The sequence below is a fragment of the Hylobates moloch genome, unplaced genomic scaffold, assembly GCF_009828535.3.
Source record: "Hylobates moloch isolate HMO894 unplaced genomic scaffold, HMol_V3 SCAFFOLD_9, whole genome shotgun sequence".
Lineage (NCBI taxonomy): Eukaryota > Metazoa > Chordata > Mammalia > Primates > Hylobatidae > Hylobates > Hylobates moloch.
In genome coordinates this window covers 71,387,028-71,405,337 of record NW_026652284.1, presented here as the reverse complement: position 1 = coordinate 71,405,337, position 18,310 = coordinate 71,387,028, and the positions used below count along the sequence as shown (strand labels likewise).

The window sequence follows — 18,310 nt, the reverse complement described above, 5'->3', positions numbered from 1 at the left end:
CTAATGGAGTTAAGCACGAAAAATCCTCAACAAAATATTAGCAAACTGAATTCAACAACACACTAAAAAAAGAAAAATCACTCACCATGATCAGTTAGGATTCATCCCAGGGATGCAAGGAAGGTTGAGGATACACCAACCAGTAGACATAATACATCACATTAAGAGAATCAAGAAAAATATCCATGTGATCGTTTCAATAGATGCAGAAAAAGTGTTTGATAAAATTCAATGTCGCTTCATGATAAAAACTCTCAACAATTTAGGTATGGAAGAAATATACCTCAACACAATAAAGGCCATATATCACAGGCCCACAACTAACATCATACTAAATGGGCAAAAGTTGAAAACTTTTCCTCAAAAATCTGGAACAAGACAAGGATGCCCATTTTCACTTTTATTCAACACAGTACTGATAGTCCTACCTAGAGCAATGAGGCAAGAGAAAGAAATAAAGGGCATTCAAATTGGAAAGGAGGGAGTCAAATTGCCCCTATTTGCACATGACATGATCATATATCTAGAAAATCCTAAAGTCTCCACACAAAATTGTTAGAACTAATAAATGAATTCAGTGAAGTTTCAGGATACAAAATCAATATACATCAATCAAAAAAATCAAAAGCATTTTATATGCTACAAATGAATTATACAAAAAAGAATTCAAGATGGCAATCTCATTTACAATAGCTACAAAAATAAAATAAAATATCTAGGAATAAATATAACCAAGGATGGGAAAGATCTCTACAATAAAAACTATAAAACATAGATTAAATAAATTGAAGAAGACCCAAATAAAAGGCATCCCATGTTCATAAATTAGAATAATTAATATGATTAAAATGTCCATACTATCCAAAGAAATCTACAGATTAAATGCAATCCCTATCAAAATATCAATGACATTCTTCACATAAATAGAAAACAAAAGCCTAAAATGTGATGGAATCATAAAAGACCTTGAATAGCCAAAGCAATCTTGAGCAAAAAGAACAAAGCCGGAGGCATCACACTACCTAACTTCAAAATATACTACAGAGCCATACTAACCAAAACAACATGATATACAAAAAACAACTCAAAATGAATTAACGACTTAAATGTAATACCCAAAACTATGTAACCACTAAAAAAAATCATAAATAAAATGCTTCAGGACATTGGTCTGAGCAAGGATTTTTTGGATAGGATCTCAAAAGCACAGGCAACAAGAGCAAAAGTAGATTAATGGAATTATATCAAACTAAAAAGCTTCTTCATAGCAAAGGAAACAACCAACAGAGTGAAGAGACAACCTACAGAATGGGAGAATTTGCAAAGTATGCATCTAACTAGAAGTTAATATTCGGAATATAAAAGGAACTCAAACAATAGCAAAAACCAAAAAAACTAGAAAGGCGCGCACACACACACACCCCACAAAGAAAATCCAAATAATCCAATCAAGAAATAGGCAAAAAGCCTAAATAAACATTTTTTCAAAGACATACAAATGGCCAGCAGGTATATGACAAAATGCTCAACATCAACGATTTTCAGGGAAATGTAAATCAAAACCACAATGATGCACCTCACCTGAATTAGAATGTCTATCATCAAAATGACAAAAAATAAATCAATAACAAATGCTAGTGGGGATGCAGAAAGAGGGGAATTCTTATATACTGTTGGTGGGAAAGTAAATTAGCATAGCCATTATGGAAAATTGTATGGAGCTTCCTCAGAAAATTAAAAATAGAACTACCATATGATCCACCAATTCCACTACTGGGTATACATCCAAAGGAATTGAAAGCAGTATGTTGAAGAGAGCTCTGCATTCCCATGTTTATTGTAGCACTATCCACAATAGCCAAGAGATGAAATCAATCTAAGTATTTATCAACAGACAAATGAATAAAGAAACTGCAGTATAAACCATGGAATTCTATTCAGCTATAAAAATAGAATAAAATCCTGTCATTTGTACAAACATGGATGAACCTGGAGGACATTACGTTAAGTAAAATAAGCCAGACACAGAAAGACAAATACCACATAATCTCACTTACATGCGGAATCTAAAAAGGTTTATCGCATAGAAGTAGAGAGTAAAATAGTGGTTAGTAGAGGCTATGAAGGGGATGGGGGAGAGGGAGTGGGGAGAAATTAGTCAATGGGCACAAAGTTACAGTTAGATAGGAGAATAAATTTTGGTGTTCAATTACATAGTAGCATGCAGCTAATAAAATGTATTGTATATTTCAAGATAGCTAGAAAAGAAGATTCTGAAAGTTATTACCACAAAGAAATGATGAAGATCTGAAGTGATAGACATGACAACTACCTTGATTTGATCATTATTCAATGTTTATATATATTAAAACATCACACTGTACTGCATAAACATGTACAATTATGTGTCAATTATAAACAAAAAAAAATTTTTGGCAAGTAACGTCCTGAACAGATATACAGTACTTAATGAGGTTTGGGAAACCATGAAAGTAAACACTCTCAAAGAAGCAATTTTGAAGTGTCTGAATCCAAGAGTGGGCTAGTCTGGGAGATTAAGTGACCTGTAATACAGAGCTATCAACAATAGAAACAACATCATGGGGAGGACTGTGGAGAGATTGGAGGCAAATCTAGTGTGGTGACCTTCCAGGAGGCTCAGGTATAAGGAGTGGCTTGAGTAGCATTTTGGTTTTCCAGGTTTATTCTTTTTCCCTAGCTTCTATTCTGCATGTTCCCATGAAGTTCCTATTTTGTTTTCAAGTGTCAGGCTGGCAAGGCCATCGTCTATTTAGGGATACATCTGTGCTGACACCATAGCCTCCCTCATTGTATGTAGCATTTAAGAGTGCTTCAATTAAATGATTCTGATTTTTCTCCCAGTGTTTCTGGGGGACAATGTTAGAATTAGTTTGCTTGAGCTTGTTGGAGACATGTGTTTCAATTCCAGGGAAAGCTGTAGATGCATGAGTCTCAGCAGGCAGGAACATTTCCTGTGATGTGGATTCCCATATGTTATTTTACTTGGTCTTGCAGTGCAAAGCCCAATGCATCTGGCACTAACTAGCTGTCCTCTGGACCAGCCCTAGAGGTAGTAACATTTAGGAAAGCAGAGCAACATGGATTTGGATCTCAATTTCATCTCTTTTTGGCTGAGACCTTATACAAGTTATTTAAGCTCTCTGAATTTCAGTCTTCTACTGTTAAAAAAAAATGGAATGATAATCCCTATCAATATGATTCTTTTATTCAGCTAATATTTATTGAACAACTCCTTTGTGCTAACCACTTAACCAGTTACAAGAAATTAAGTGATAAATGAAGTAGACACGATATTATCCCTGCACCTACAGATCTCAGAGTTTAACAGGAAAAACCCAGAGTAAATAAATATTTACATGTGAAGTTTTTAGAAATAAAGAAGTATTGGAAGTTACAGGATCACATAAGAGACTTAACCCATTTCAGAAGGATTAGGATAGTGTTGTTTAAGTCTTACAGGAGGAACCTTGCAAAGGTGATAGGAAGGAAAGAAGGGAACTAAGAGAATATTCCAGGCAAAGCCCAGAAGAAAGGGAGCTTATGGCCGAACACAGGGCAGACACAAAGAAAGAGTTAAATAAATGTCAGCATTTGTATAGGTTTAGATATAATTATCATCCTCTTAAGATGGCATCTTCAAGATTTAAATGCCATAGTAAAGGGAGAAATTTGCACTTACAGTTGCTTTCAGTCAAGAAGGATTTTCTTTTAAAATAAGAGATAAACTGAAATCCCCTATTCAGTTTTTTAAAATTAAATGATACAATGTTGCAAGTGCTTGTATCTATGATAAATATAAAGAACCAAGGCTATAAAGTCAAGGCAGCATGGTCATAAATAGCAGCAAAAATGATGAGTACAAAAAATAAACCATTGTAACAGATTTCCAATATCTGCCTTCCAATATCATCCATATGTGCCTGATGGTTGTCCCTTTATAGTTCAGTTTTTACTTCAGAGACTTGCAGAACTGAAATAACTTTTAGCTGAGATGCATATATTATGAATCTAATTGGGACCAGAGAATTACCTTTCAGAGCCAATTTCCTTTCTGTAAAATTGTAGTCCTAAAATTACTATCGATCACTTTGTTGCAATTGAAAACACTTGAGATAGAATTGGTTTGAATACAGATAATGTTTGTAAGTTGAAGAGATTTACAGCACACAAGGTAAGATTTATGCATAGTGGTACATGGTTACATTATTGACAATTATTTAGAATTATCCTAAATAATGGTTTGTTTACTTATTAAATGCTGAAATATTGGTTTTATATTAATAATTGTTAAAATATTTATGAAATTAAGCACTTTATTCAACAACCTTCAAGATTTATGGGTGCATTATCAAAATATTAAACATTTTATAGTCCATAAATTTTTAATAATGAGATAATTCTGAAAGTCAATATCAATAAAGCTCCCTCTTCAAAACTAAAGAGCATAAAAAGCTGAGATTGTGGTAATTGCTTGACCCTCCATATTCAGGAGAAAAAAAAAAAAAAGTCAAATAACTCCTATTCTTATGGGCCTACAATAGTCCACAAGAGGCCAAGAGGCCAACCTGATATTCTAATGCGAGGACGGAGGACACCGACACATGACCTTCCATGATGCTGACTGATGCCTTCTTCCCTTACTTCTCTTGTCAGCCAGGTGCATATTCTCACTGTCTTCCATGGGCTCGGGTTTACTCACCAAAATCTGAAGACTGCTCAGACACTGGGTAGAAAATTAGAAAACACAGATCTATCATTGCTGTTGGCTTCCTAGACTGCAATTCAGACTCCTTTCTACCCAGAACTTTGGCTCCAGGTTCTAATCCTGACTAGTTTCTCCATTTTGCCTAAGCGTCAGATACTTGATTCCCCAGTTTTACTTTTTGTGTCAACCAGTCCTACTGGTTGACATTCAAGTGCTAAACTTTACCCTCACCAGGCTGAGTTTACATGTCTTAGCTAAACTCCCCAAACCAGACCTAAATCCTACCTTTGGCAATGTCTTGATTCTATCCAGCCATCTCCAGGCACAGGGCCACAACCTTAGCTCAAGCTGTAGAGCAGAAATTCTCAGACCTCTTCTGTCTACCACCTCCTCCAAGAGTAATGCTGCTAAGTGGAGGGGTCAAAGCTGAACACTCTGAAGAGGATACATTTCCTGGTAGGAGGAGTTCATGTCCAATGGTATGTTTTACTCTCTTCTACTATTTCCTAATCCATGCTACTGGCTAATAAAAGGACCAGGGCCTGCCTCAAGGTAAGGTCTAAGTTTCTCTTTCTTTTCTCCACAAGTGCATCCAAACCTTAGCTTTAAAAGAAAGAAACTCCTCTTGGATATCAGGTCGAAACTGCTTTGTTCCACTCCAGTTTTGCTAGAGCTATGCTTTGCACACTAACTCAGCTGATTAAGTGGGACAATGGTTGCCCTTCCCTAGATGTTACCTGTGTGTACAGTTCCCTTGAGATCCTTTCCAGGGAAGGAGTGATGAGCAGAACCTGATTTCTTAAAATTCTACATCATATAATATAGATCTGTAGCGAATCAAACTTTGATAGCTTTTTAAGACTGCCAGTTTGTTGATCCAATTTTTACCACCAAATAGTCATTTCATGTTATGTTATATAGATGGGACTGTACTAATCTTCATGTTCCTAAATAAAAACACAGAATTCTTTGGCAACTCCCTGGGTTATACAATTTACTCAAGGCAAAACGTGGCTGAAACCAATACTCTACAAACTTTCATTAAGAAAATGTTCCCGCCCTTAAATACCCACACCAGAATGATATATTCAAGGTTAAAATAACAAGATCATATTCTCATATACTTTTGTACGCATTTCTGAAGACGGAAAAAATAATAAGCCCCTTGTGGGCTGGATTGTTGTCTTATACTCCTCTATTGCTTTCCAAGAACATAGCAAAAGGCTGTATTCTTTCAAATATTTTTTGAATAGAAATGAATACAGAATCCTAGCAAGATGGATTAGTATTCTCAAAAACAAAATAATTAGGTGGTGGTAAGCACTTCCAAGAATTACACATAAAAAATCCAACCCAAATTGTGCGGGCAATGATGAAAGTTATTTCCCTGTGGTAACTGGTTTGTGGTGGTCTTAGAATAGTTATTAGCAAAGCACAGTATAACCATCTGTCTAGTTTACAATATCAGCGGGATTAGGGTTAAGTGTTATTACAAGTGAGTCTCCTGTGGTAAATTTACATATATTCAACAACCATAATTGTGTGAAGACAAATTTCTATAAACACACATTCTTTTGGTCCACAGACAACCATTATTACTCCAAGGTCAGTATTTCTAATCATTAGAGAGGTTGAGGCTAATCACATCATACCTTCCTCCTGTGACTTGCTACACAGGTGAGGTCTCACAAGCATGAACACAAAGAATCACTATGATTAAGAAACCCCAAGTCCAACAGACCTAAGAGCTTAAATAATAGAAACAGAAAGAGACAAAGTTCCCATGAAGAGAGGAGCCACCAGAAGGAGCATGGGCCTAGGAAAACCGCATCCATCTATCTCAATTATGATTGTTCACTGTCAACAAATATTCTGGTACTTACACCGTGCCAAATACTGGGGATAGGAGCTGAAAGCGTTTCCTAGAACTCAGGACTTTCAGTGCTAAAGCCAAAGTGATTGGTTTTCCTAGACTGTAAATAATCTCTGCCCTCGAGGAACATATGGCTTAGGCAATTGATATGGTTTGGCTCTGTGTCCCCACTTAAATCTCATCTCGAATTGTAACTTCCATAATCGCCATGTGTCAAAGGAGGGATATGGTGGGAGGTGATTAGATCACGGTGGTGGTTTGTCCCATGATGTTCTTGTGATAGTGAGTGAGTTCTCACAAGATCTGATGGTTTTATAAATAGCAGTTTCCCCTGCTCTCTTCTCTCTCCTGCTGCCTTGTGAAGAAGGTGCTTGTTTTTCCTTCTGCCATGACTATAAGTTTTCTGAGGCCTGCCCAGCCATATGGAACTCTGAGTCAATTAAACCTCTTTCCTTTATAAATCACCCAGTCTCAGATATTTCTTTACAGCAGTGTTAAAATGGACTAATACAGTGCTCAATCAAATATGAATCAAAAATAAATGCTATAAAGTTAGTTAAGGATATAAGTACCATGGAAAAACAAAATAGAGGTATCAACAGTGCTTTCTGAAAGCCTATGGTTCTCAACCCTGGCTGCTCATTTTTATTTACTTTTTCGTTAGTTGAGTAAGCCAAGGCACAGAACATAAAATTATTTGCCCTAAATTATCCAGAGATTCTGATTTAATTAATCTAAGGTGGAGATTGGACATGAGTATTTTTTCAGTGCCACAAGAGACTCTAATATGTAGCCATGGTTGAGAATTACTGAACTAAACTCATTCCTGAAATATGGTAGGTTATAATCAGGTGAAAAGGACAAGGCAGGGGAATATTATTCATTTTAGAGGAAATACCATGTGCAAATGTCCTGAGGCAAAGAAGCATGATCCTTTAGAATACTAAGTGCAGTCCAATATAGGCAGAGCATATGATGCTGAAGGGAACATAAAAAAGGTGTGGCTGGAAAGGTGAGATTCAGATATTGAAGGGCCTTGAAAAGCATTTTCAGAAGTCTAATCCTGTGCAATGAGAGTAAAGTTGGCAATTTATAGCCATAACTGCCTTCTAGATGTTGTTTACTTTTATATTAAATACCTTGTTATTCTAAATGCTTTGATGACCTTGGCCAGTCACGTTGTCCTTGAGGCGAGTTTGAGAACATCTGTTCTAGAGCTGAGCAGAATAAAACAGCAGGTGTTAAGTAGTGATGATGTACAAAAGAACAGGAGTGTGGAAGGGTATGACAAATTAGAAAGTCCATGTCCATATAAAGGGTGCAGGCAAAAGTCAACTTCAGCCTATTGTTGCCATTTGGGAATATGGAACCTGTGTGGTTAGATGACTATATTTGAATGAAAGGAGGGAAAGCCTTCAATTTTAAAATTAAGTCTTCTGGTATTTAAACATTGATTCCCAATGCTGTAGAAGCCAATCAATGCACGCCTGTGGTTTCAGTCCCAGGGGTAGTATTTGGAGTTTCAGGAAGGAGCTAGAAATAGAAAGGGATGAGAAAAAAAGACAGTAAGGAAAGTGAGAGAGGCCAAGGAGATCATGTGAAGCAAGGGAACACCTCAGAGTGAACGAGCAGGTAAAAAGTTATTTGCAGTGTTGCTGAAGGAATTTTAAGAACAAGGTTTCCACTACCTAACTCAAAATTTAGTTTTGTTGCAGTTTAAGATAGATAATAGAAGGACAAAACTGTATGTGAGAGACATCCTAACTAGCAGGGTAAATGTTGGTGGCTCTTAAGATAGAAGCACAGGCTCAGGAGTCAGAAAGATCTGCATTTAAACACTCTTTCTGCCTTACGCTAACTGGATTACCTTAGCAAATTAATCTACTTTCCTTCATCTGTTAAATACAGATAACAGTATCAAACTCTTAGGGTCGTTATGAAGATTAATTGACATAATAGACAATGAATTCTTAGCACAGTTTACGGCACACTTTAAACATTTAGCAATTGTTGGTTATATCTACTATTATCAGGGAAGTGGCCATGAGGACAGTGGGCATCAGGTGTATTAGACAGATATTAAGAGGGAAGAATTTACAGAACTTGGTTAATTGAATATAGTTGTTGAGGGGACAGGGGAAGAAGGATCACTCCCAGGTTTCTGGCATGAACAACTGTGTAGATGGGGGGGTGACTTGCATTATGATAAAGAATGGAGGATAAGGACTACTTTTGGTAGGAAAAATGATGTGTTCAGTTATAAAATTTGTCCCTGGGAGACACTGAGATTGTGCTCAATAGGCAGCTGGCGATTTATATCTAGAGCTAGGAAGGAAGAGTTAAGATGGAAATATATTACTACAATTAACCAATAGAACAGTGGCAAGTAAAGCCAGGAAAATGGATTAGCTTAATACCTGGGTAATATGGCTTGGCTCTGGGACCCCCCAAAATCTCACCTTAATTGTAATCCCCATAATCCCCACATGGAGTGGGGACCAAGTGGAGGTAATTAAATAATGGGGGCAGTTCCCCCATGCTGTTCTCATGATAATGAGTGAGTCTCATGAGATCTTATGGTTTTATAAGTGTCTGGCATTCCCCCTGCTTGCACTCATTCTCTCTCCTGCCACCCTGTGAAGAGGCACCTGCCACCATGATTGTAAGTTTCCTGAGGCCTCCCAGCCATGTGGAACTGTTGAGTCAATCAAACGTCTTTTCTAAATAAATTACCCAGTCTCAGGTATTTCTTCACAGCAGCGTGAGAATGGACTAACACACTGGGTGATGTAATATGTACAACAAACCCCCATGACATGTGTTTATCTATGGAACAAAACTTCACATGTACCTCCAAACCTAAAGTAAAAAATAAAATAGATTAGCTCATGAAAAAAAACTGTATAGAAGGAAAAGACAGTCAAGCACAAAGAATGAAGGGGAAAAAAATGTGTTTTTTTAATTTTTTTATTTTGAGATATGGTGCTAAATGAGAAGAAACTATGCTGTCTGAGGCTCATGGCTATGAATAGGAGTCAAGTCTTGCCTTTGTGCAGATATCTCCAATGTTAAAATGGTTAGGAGACCCCAAAGCAGTCCTTCCTCTTGGACTCAGAATGGGAGAGGTTAAATGTCCACAGTGGTGCTCTGAGCTGGGGGGTGGTAAGTGTTAGACATGGCATCTGTCCTGATAGAGGAAATAGAGCTGAGACAAGAGGGATCAAACCAAGTGGACAGCAGTAAGCCTGGTTATTTTCGCTTTTCATTGCTCTCTAGCCTTTAGTAAAATTTCATTCAAACATTTCATCTGTGTGTCACCTCTGCTACATGGTAAAATCTATTATTCATGAATGCTCAGGCCAGTATTAAAGCATGTCTCCCCTCCCTCTCTCCTAAGCTACTCTATGTAGCAGGGGGCAGTGAGAGAACCTTAGGGAAAAGAGCAATAGCTCATTGTATTGCTTCTCACCAGCAAAGCTCTCTTCTGGTGGGAAATCCAGGGTTTTATTTTATCAAGGCAGGTAACATGTCATCATGGGAAGGGGCAGCCTGAGGGGTAGATGTGAAGGGAGGCTCAGAGTCAGCCCCGGTCCCACCCAGGCTATGTCTGTCATGCTAGAAGCAAGCTGGGCAACAGATACCGGTGAAGAATGAGGAATGGAGCAGGGCAGTTTTAGGTCTTAGCAGTCCTAGAAGTGGGCCAATTCACCTAATGTTCAGAGCTCATACTTTCATGAGATGCCCTTCAGTAGAATAATATCAATCTTTCTGTGTTTCATAATATTCGAAATTATTTATGTAAAACATTTACACTATAATAGCACTCAAATGTGTCATTAGGGTGACTAGAAGAAACCCAACTTAAATCTACATAAACAAAGCAAAAAAGTGTTTGCACATGCAAATGAAGAGTCAGGGCTATAGTAGTTGTCATCAGGACTCAGTTTCTCTCTGCTATGCATTTTGCTGGATTGGCTTCATTTTCAGGCTGTGGAGGTCCTGGGAAACTGTAGAGGCACATTATCTCTACTGTCATCAGTTTCAGCACAAAGGAAGTTTTGGCTTCCTAAAAGGTCTCATACATGTACTAAGACCCAGACTGACCACTCAGGTCACTTACATTGCCATTACCATTTTAATAATAAATAGCTGGCCCCTTGTATAGTAAACTCATATCCTTATGCCTAGAGGTCAGACCTTATTCTTGAATCAGTCACTGGCCAGGTGTATGGAACTATGCTAATTATCACATCTTGGCCCACAAACCTTCACCTGGTCCAATAACTATGGCTAGATCCTGCTCTCACCTGTTTCACATTAGAAACCGCAACATTTTTTTAAAAGAATAGAAGAGAGACAATGCCTCAATGCCTGGGCACAATTTCCAGAAAATCTGGTTTCTTGCTAGATGTGGAACCCTTGTATTGGCATTCTTTTAATCCCCAAGGTGGTTCCAATAGGCCTCCAGTTTGAGAATCCTGGTCTAGAGGCATTCAGTCCCCTGACCAGCCTGGACAACATCCGCTGTGCCAGGAATAGAAACTCACCTAAATCATTTGTACTAAAGATGGAAGAGGGGTTGTTTGCCCAAACTAATCTGAGATACAGTTACTGAAAAGAGCAGGGATGGTTCATAGCAGGTAAAAACAGAAGATAGACCACATATCTCATCCTGGCACTCACTGCCAATGTATTTTGTTGCAAACCTTGCCAGGTTTTCAACACTCTAAAATTAAAGGTCATGGTTCTTCCATATGGACAGCTCTAAATGTTATAGGGAGCATTATGATAAGTGCATAAATAAATCCAGGGTCCTTTAATATCTAAACCATCATTGTTTTGCATTAATAAAAATGAAAAGGGAGTCAAAAGTACTGAATGAAGCTTGGAGCTACAGTGAGGGATTGGGTCATGGGATGAGGGGAAATGGAGAAGGAAAAGACAGGCATGTGTCACAGCTCTTCTATATTTTCATGGGATAAGGAAAATATACTTTAGACTCATTTAGGAATATTTGGATGCCATTGCTCCTGGAGAAAAGTTACTAGCAGGAAGATACAGTGATTAAGGGAGCTAAGTTAGAGATAGGTGGCTAATGCTAGGATTCTATATCGCCAAAGCTGAGACCATGCAGGGAAACATTCCCAGACAAGTCTTTAATCTGTGCAATGCAGTATGCGTCAGGAATTTCCACTTACTGTTCTGCATGTCACTAAGCTGCCCTCAGGAGTGCAATGAAGCTTAGCTTCCACACACAAGTTTTGTTGCCAGTAATGCCACACATTCTGCATAATTATAAGGAACATCCATCTTTTGTCTGCAGCCCAAAACCTTGTGGTTTGAACATCAGGCAACCCTATGGCAGCTAAAAGTTGCATGGTTTGGGAAGAAAAAGTCTAGGTGAGCCCTTGGAATGCAAGGCCAAACATTCTCATATTCCACCCCAGTGGATTAGGTTCTTATATGGCAAGTCATGCATTTCAGGTCTCCACTCTGTCTCAATGCTTGAGTTTTCATGTTGGAAACAGAGAAACTCTTTCCCCCAAATGGTCATTCGGCTGTAATGTGCACTAAATGCTTTAGAAACCAGAGTCTTATACTGCTTAGCTTGCCATCCATGTTGGTAACATGTTTTAAGTCAATGGCATTCTCTACAAATGTTTGGTTATCTATAAAACATATTTGACAGTGAAGGTCTTCAAGATATCAGTTAAAGAACATCATGGCAGATACTAAATATAAAGGCTCTTACCTGATGTTACTAATGAGAACTGCCAAATGTTAAAAATATTTTTAAAAAATACAAGTAGTTTCTAGGAAATATTTGAACTTAGTGAAAGAAGGACCTGAAGTTTCTTTTATCTTTCTTTCTTTGAAATTAATACATCTACATGTTATTTTATACATCTCTATATTATATCTATTTACTCTGAAGAGGGATAACCACCCTTTTGGCAGTCTAGTAAAGCTGCTGGACTCCTTCCCAGAACACATTGTAAAAATCAGTAACAGACAATGCATATGATTATAAAGAAGTGAAGTATATTGAAACATATGAGTCCAGGTTCACAGACCTGAAGGTTCTGTGGTTCTAGGTGAAGAAGCTAATATTATGTCATCTCCCTATAAAGGTGTTTTATTCAAGGGCAAATTTGAGGCATTTCAACAAAATATGTTAGAAAGTGTCTTGGCACGGGAAACAAATTTAGCCATTCATAGAGCTACGTAGGTAATGGGCATACCAGCAGGAAGGGTGGCAGTGAAACTGTGAATGGTGGGGGCTGTGGCAAAAGCGAGGAGCCTCTCTTAAGGGCCTGCAGATTTTGCCGCATGGAGATGTGGGCCCTGCATGGCCATGTCTCCCTAGATTTTTCAAGAGAAGCTGGGCATCTGGACTTTTATATAAACTATTCATATTTGTTACTGTTGGCTGAAGAAAAAATTAACATTGGGACAAAGAAAACGTATCTTTTACCAGATGTGTCAGGAGGCCTGCAAATTTGTAACTTCAAGAAAGTAAGAGAAGTTGGAAAATATCAATTACTTGTATTTTAATGTATTTCTTTACTATCAGTATCTTTATTACATTTATTTATATAACAAAACATAAGAATTAGTTTAAATTCAGTTTCCTCTCTAGAGTGATAGCATGCTGCAATGGAACAATTGGTGGCTTCTAGAATGTTTTAATTCTTCCAACAAACATTTATGTGCCAAGCAATACACAAGCTGGTAAGAATATATAGATTAAGACATTGTCTTGTTTCCAGAGCTTACAGACTAGTGTGGAAAGAGTTGTAGCAAGATATTATAATACAATATGTTAAGGCCTATCAAAGAGATATGTAAAAAGTACAAAGGGAGTAAGAGGGAAGAAAACATCTTCCCAGGAGATTGGGAGGGATTCTTAGAGGAGAGATCTCTTTGAGTAGAGCTTTCTATAAAGAGGTCCAGATTATTAATGATCTAATAGGACATGCTGAAGAAATGGACTTTTACTCTAGAGAAAATATAGGTTCATTAAACAATTCTGAACAGGATCAATACATTCAAATTTTTGTGATTATTCTGGCTGCAGTATGGAATATGGCCTACAGGCGGAGACAGAGTAAGGAATGAAGACCCACAAGATGATGATTTCAATAGTTCAGACAGAATTACAGCGGCTGCAGGGCCCATGAAACAAGACTACTTGGTTAAAATGATAGGGGATAGAAACAAAAGAAACTGGCAGCTGATCGTATGCTAGTGGGCAGGGTGGCAAAAGAGAGAAAAGAGTTGAGAATGATGTGCAGGACTTTCTAAGGGAAGAAGTCTGGTATAAAGGCGAGGGCATAGTCTCAGGGGCCAGATTACCTGAGTTCAAATCCTACCTCTTCCACTTATTTGCTGTGTGACTTTAGGCAAGTTGTTCGTCCTCTCCCAACTTCAGTTTTGTATATATGTCAAGTGTTCTTACAATACTGCTTGCATCTGTGCCTAAAAATTACTGTTGTTATTATTATAGTTCTGGTTCGAATGGAGGTTTCATTCAGTTTGTTTTAGAAGACACTGCATTTGAAGTACATTTAGAACATTCTAGGCTAGCATACTTAAATATGTAGAACTCCAAGGTCACTCAGGAACAAAGGCTGCTGATAGAGTCAATGCTACCTCCAATACATAGCTTCCAAATTTGCCTTGGGCATTAATACCTGCCAGCATATAGGGGACACGAGGATCATACATGACTTTTACGGGCTAGGACTGGAAGAAGTATACTTCTGCTCATTTTCCCTTGGCCAAAATATAATCACAGGGCAACACCTAACCTCAAACAAAGCTGGAAAATGTAGTCTTGCAGTGTATACATCACATTTTAATGATAATCTGGCTGGTTTTTAAAAATTAATAAGTAAATATGTAGATCTCAAGTTGAGAAGAAAGTTTCATTAGCATTGGAGGGGGTGATTAGCATCTTTTATGCTTTTAGAGAAGGCCAGGGTTTGAATCTCCAGGACACCAATCTTTGGTGGGAGGCAAAAAATCTGCAGAGAATCATAAGAAGAGAAGCACAGACAGGTAGCAGGAGAAAAACAAGAGTGGTGTCTAAAAACTAAGAGAATAAGGGATTTCAGAAAGACTGTAGTCAACACAGAAAATGCTACTGATAATAGAAAAGTATCTGTATTTAACAATTAGGAAATCTTTAATAAAGTAAAGATTTACTTTATTAAAATAATTTAAAATAGCTTCTTGGTATTTGACATATAGAAAACACTCAAATGAATTTCCATTATCCTTAATTTAAATGCACTCCTTGAGAAAGAAGAATGAAAAACAACTACTAGATTGGAACATAAACATTCTATCTTTGTAGGTCAAGAAACATTAAATTGGACAATTTTATATAATTCAACTATGCTGAGTAACTGAAAAGCTGCTTCAAAAATGGGTAAAGCTAAAAAGAGGTGCTTGATCCTATTGTTTGTGTTATGATGCAAGAACAAAAATTATCCCTCTTCTAATTTTCCTTACAAAATCGAGCTGATAATAATTGCCAATATTGTATTCAGACAAACAAGAGGTAATGATATCTAAATGCCTTCCTTACTCTGTATCCCAGTCTAGTTATTTTTCTTGTCACTTTGCCTTTGAATCTAAAAACTGCAGGGATGAAACCTGAATGCAAAAGTAATTTGAAGGGAAGGATAGTCACACCTTTCCAAAGAAATGTCTTCTATTACTAATAACATTGGTGTTAGGAAAAGTCTTGTTATTTTGGCAGTGTAGACTATAAAGTGAAAACGTTAAGAGTGTTGGCTTTGGAATCAAGTCCTGACTCTACTACTTATCAGGTATGACGTCCAGGGAAAATCTCTAACTCTTCTAAGCCTCCATTTTCTCCTGTGGAAAATGGAGAGGAGACTGCTGTGTCTTGGGATTCTGTTAGGATAGGGGGAGATAATGTATGTAAGGTTTAGGGCATTGCCTCTTACAACAAATGGTAGCTTATGGCATTTCACTTTTTAACTCTCTATATGTAGTAGATGAGCATGAAAAAGTTCGAGAAAATTGTTTTTAAAAGAATAGACATTTTAAAAATAGTCTTAAATTTCACAAATAAAAACATTTAAGTTTTTGTAGTGTAGCCTTATCCATCACTGGTAGCCTTCCAAGAGAACCAGCAGCCAGATTCATAACTTCCCAAGACACAAGGGCTGAGTACGTGTTCTGCTTCTCATCAGTCTTGGGGCTGGCCAATGTGTCCCTTCATAACCAGTGAAATACATGACTCATAAAACAAAATCCCTCAAAATCTATACCCAAATAAAAGCTATATAATTAATTACTGAAACTTATACATAAATAATATCGCTAATGTTACACCATAGATAACTTTATCTTATCCTCAAATTGTCTTATTAACTCGATATTTTCCAAAGGTAAAAAAATGAAATTATTATTAAAAACATAATTCTCTTTCATTTTACATTAAATTAAAGCAAAATAAATTTATAACATGCTGAAACTATCTGGTTAAAAAAAAATTCATCACCTAAGTTTTCAAAGTACATTGGTAGTGTTTCATTTGGAATTTAAAACTGAATAAACACAAGTCCAAAAATGCCCAAAGCTGTTATTTACTTTGCATTTTTCTGAAAGATTACTATGCATTTCTATTGGCAAAATGGTCATTAAAAATATGACTATTCAGTAAAATGGAATCCCATAAAATATGACAGTATTATGGATCTTAAAGTCACTAGTGCAGATGTTCCTAATCATGCTAAAAACACAAATACACAAACCAGTTTGTTCCAGCTACAGAATAATTTAATTAAAAGAGTGCTTATAATTTAACAGTGTAAATAACAGTTAAAGCCAAGGAGGTAGTGAAACTGCAAGGAAATATAAGCCTGCAGTGTCTATGCCAGGGAAACTGTTCTAAATTCTCAAGGTTCAGAAATTAGTTCCTTCCCTTGCTACAGGTAGAAAATTATTTGAATTAGCCAAGAACTGCAATGGATATATCTTTAAGGCAAACAAATACACACACATGCACACTAGGTCGGTAGCTTTTGCCAATAGAAACACCTATCTAAATCCAGAATATCATTTAGTCTGTTTTGGGGAAAGTTAAAATCAGACTTCTCACCAGTTTAAATTTCTTACTGAGAAATAGAGTAGTAGGTAATGTGATACAGAAGTAAATCAGCATACACAGTAAAACATAAGCTCTCAGGACACACAGGATTCTCTTTGCAAATACCAATCTTGGCAAAGAGCCTTCTTTATGTACAGAAAGCTTTGTTCCTTGTTTATAGCAACTCTCAAGGCTACAACAGGTAATTGTGTGCTGCTAATTAGGTTCCAAAATGATGTGTTCAAGCCAGGAGTATTTTATAGCTTGATTCAGTGAAAGCAGGAAACTGTATCAATAAGATCATGTTATAAAAACTCATTCTCCCACAATTACTAATCTTTCACTCTAAAACAGTGTGAATTTAACAGTTAAAAAATGTAATGTCATTCAAAAGTTTATTCAATGCTTAATAGCTATCAAAATACAGAGGAAAAAACACAATTAGGAAAACTCTTCTCCAAAGATATCCAATATGCTTGTTTCCCCACAGCTAATATACATTTATTTAGCTAAATTGTTTAGTCTAGGTCATACTATTATTCCAAGGAAGCAAAGTGACATCTACTCTGCATAATACAGGAAACTCAAATGCAATACATTACCTTGGGTCACCTGTTGAACTGCCAACATTATCCCAGACACAGTGTCTGGAAGCAAGTTTTCTTTCAGATTGTAATGTGGTGCCCAATCCAAAATGGGCAGTCGCCTTCTACACCACTGTATAATGTCTTCACACTGGGGGGTATGCATCTTGCTCCAAAGCATGCTTTTCTTTTTCCTCTTTGCTCCTGTCATTTTTCAGATTTCTTCTTGTAGAAGTAAACTTCTCTAAACAAGAAAAAAAATCATTGCAGACACCTCCTTTCAATGCCAAGCTCCAATTCGTCTGTGGTTTACAATGTCAAAGCTGCCCAGAAAATAAGTAAATAAAAGAGAGAGAGAGAGATTAACAGAAGCACTTCAATATATGCAGCTGTCTTTTTATGATACAGCTAATTATTCTAGATTTAAAAACTATAGATTAAAACCTTGAATTCTTATCTGAAGGAGAAGTAGTTCCTGTTCATGTAATATTTTTTTCTGGTCTTGGAAAAGTAATGGGTTCAGTGTTAAGTCGGTCTACAGCTCTCTCGCCAGTAATTCCCCTTATATTCACTGTAGTCTTATGTTTTTGGCTGCAATCCCAATGGTTAATGAGGTAGTTCTGGGCGTGTGTTGGAAGTGGGCTGGGCTATGCTAATGAAACCAGGAAATACCCAGCTAGTCCAGTCTCTCTCTACAAGCTGTGCAAAATCATAAAGCTGCCAGAGGGATCTGTTGTGCAAAACATATTCAGAGAATCCAGCCCTATTTCTTTGAGAGCTATATATTTTCAACATTATCAGATGACTGCCAGTTCTACAAAATTCAGAAACATAACAGGGCATTGCTAAAGGTCCTTACCATTTTTATTCCCTGGCAGATGAGGTTTTCATTCATACAGAAACATTTGGATAGCTACTGCCAGTCTGGGAAAGGAGTAACTAGTTCTCATAAACAAACTGAAATTTCATCTCATGGGCTA

General features: G+C 37.1%; 1 protein-coding gene across 1 annotated transcript in view; it reads right to left on the bottom strand.

The window, feature by feature from the left end:
- SLC26A7 (solute carrier family 26 member 7) overlaps positions 1 to 17,869 on the bottom strand; it is a 142,938-nt gene extending 125,069 nt beyond the window's left edge. Inside the window, exons 1-2 of the mRNA XM_032760025.2 lie at positions 17,775 to 17,869; positions 17,349 to 17,653 (exon numbers count right to left, since the gene is read on the bottom strand). Of these exons, the coding sequence (XP_032615916.1) occupies positions 17,349 to 17,541 (193 nt within the window). The 5' untranslated portion in view covers positions 17,542 to 17,653; positions 17,775 to 17,869. The remainder of the gene's footprint in view (positions 1 to 17,348; positions 17,654 to 17,774) is intronic.
- Positions 17,870 to 18,310: the final 441 nt, after the last annotated feature.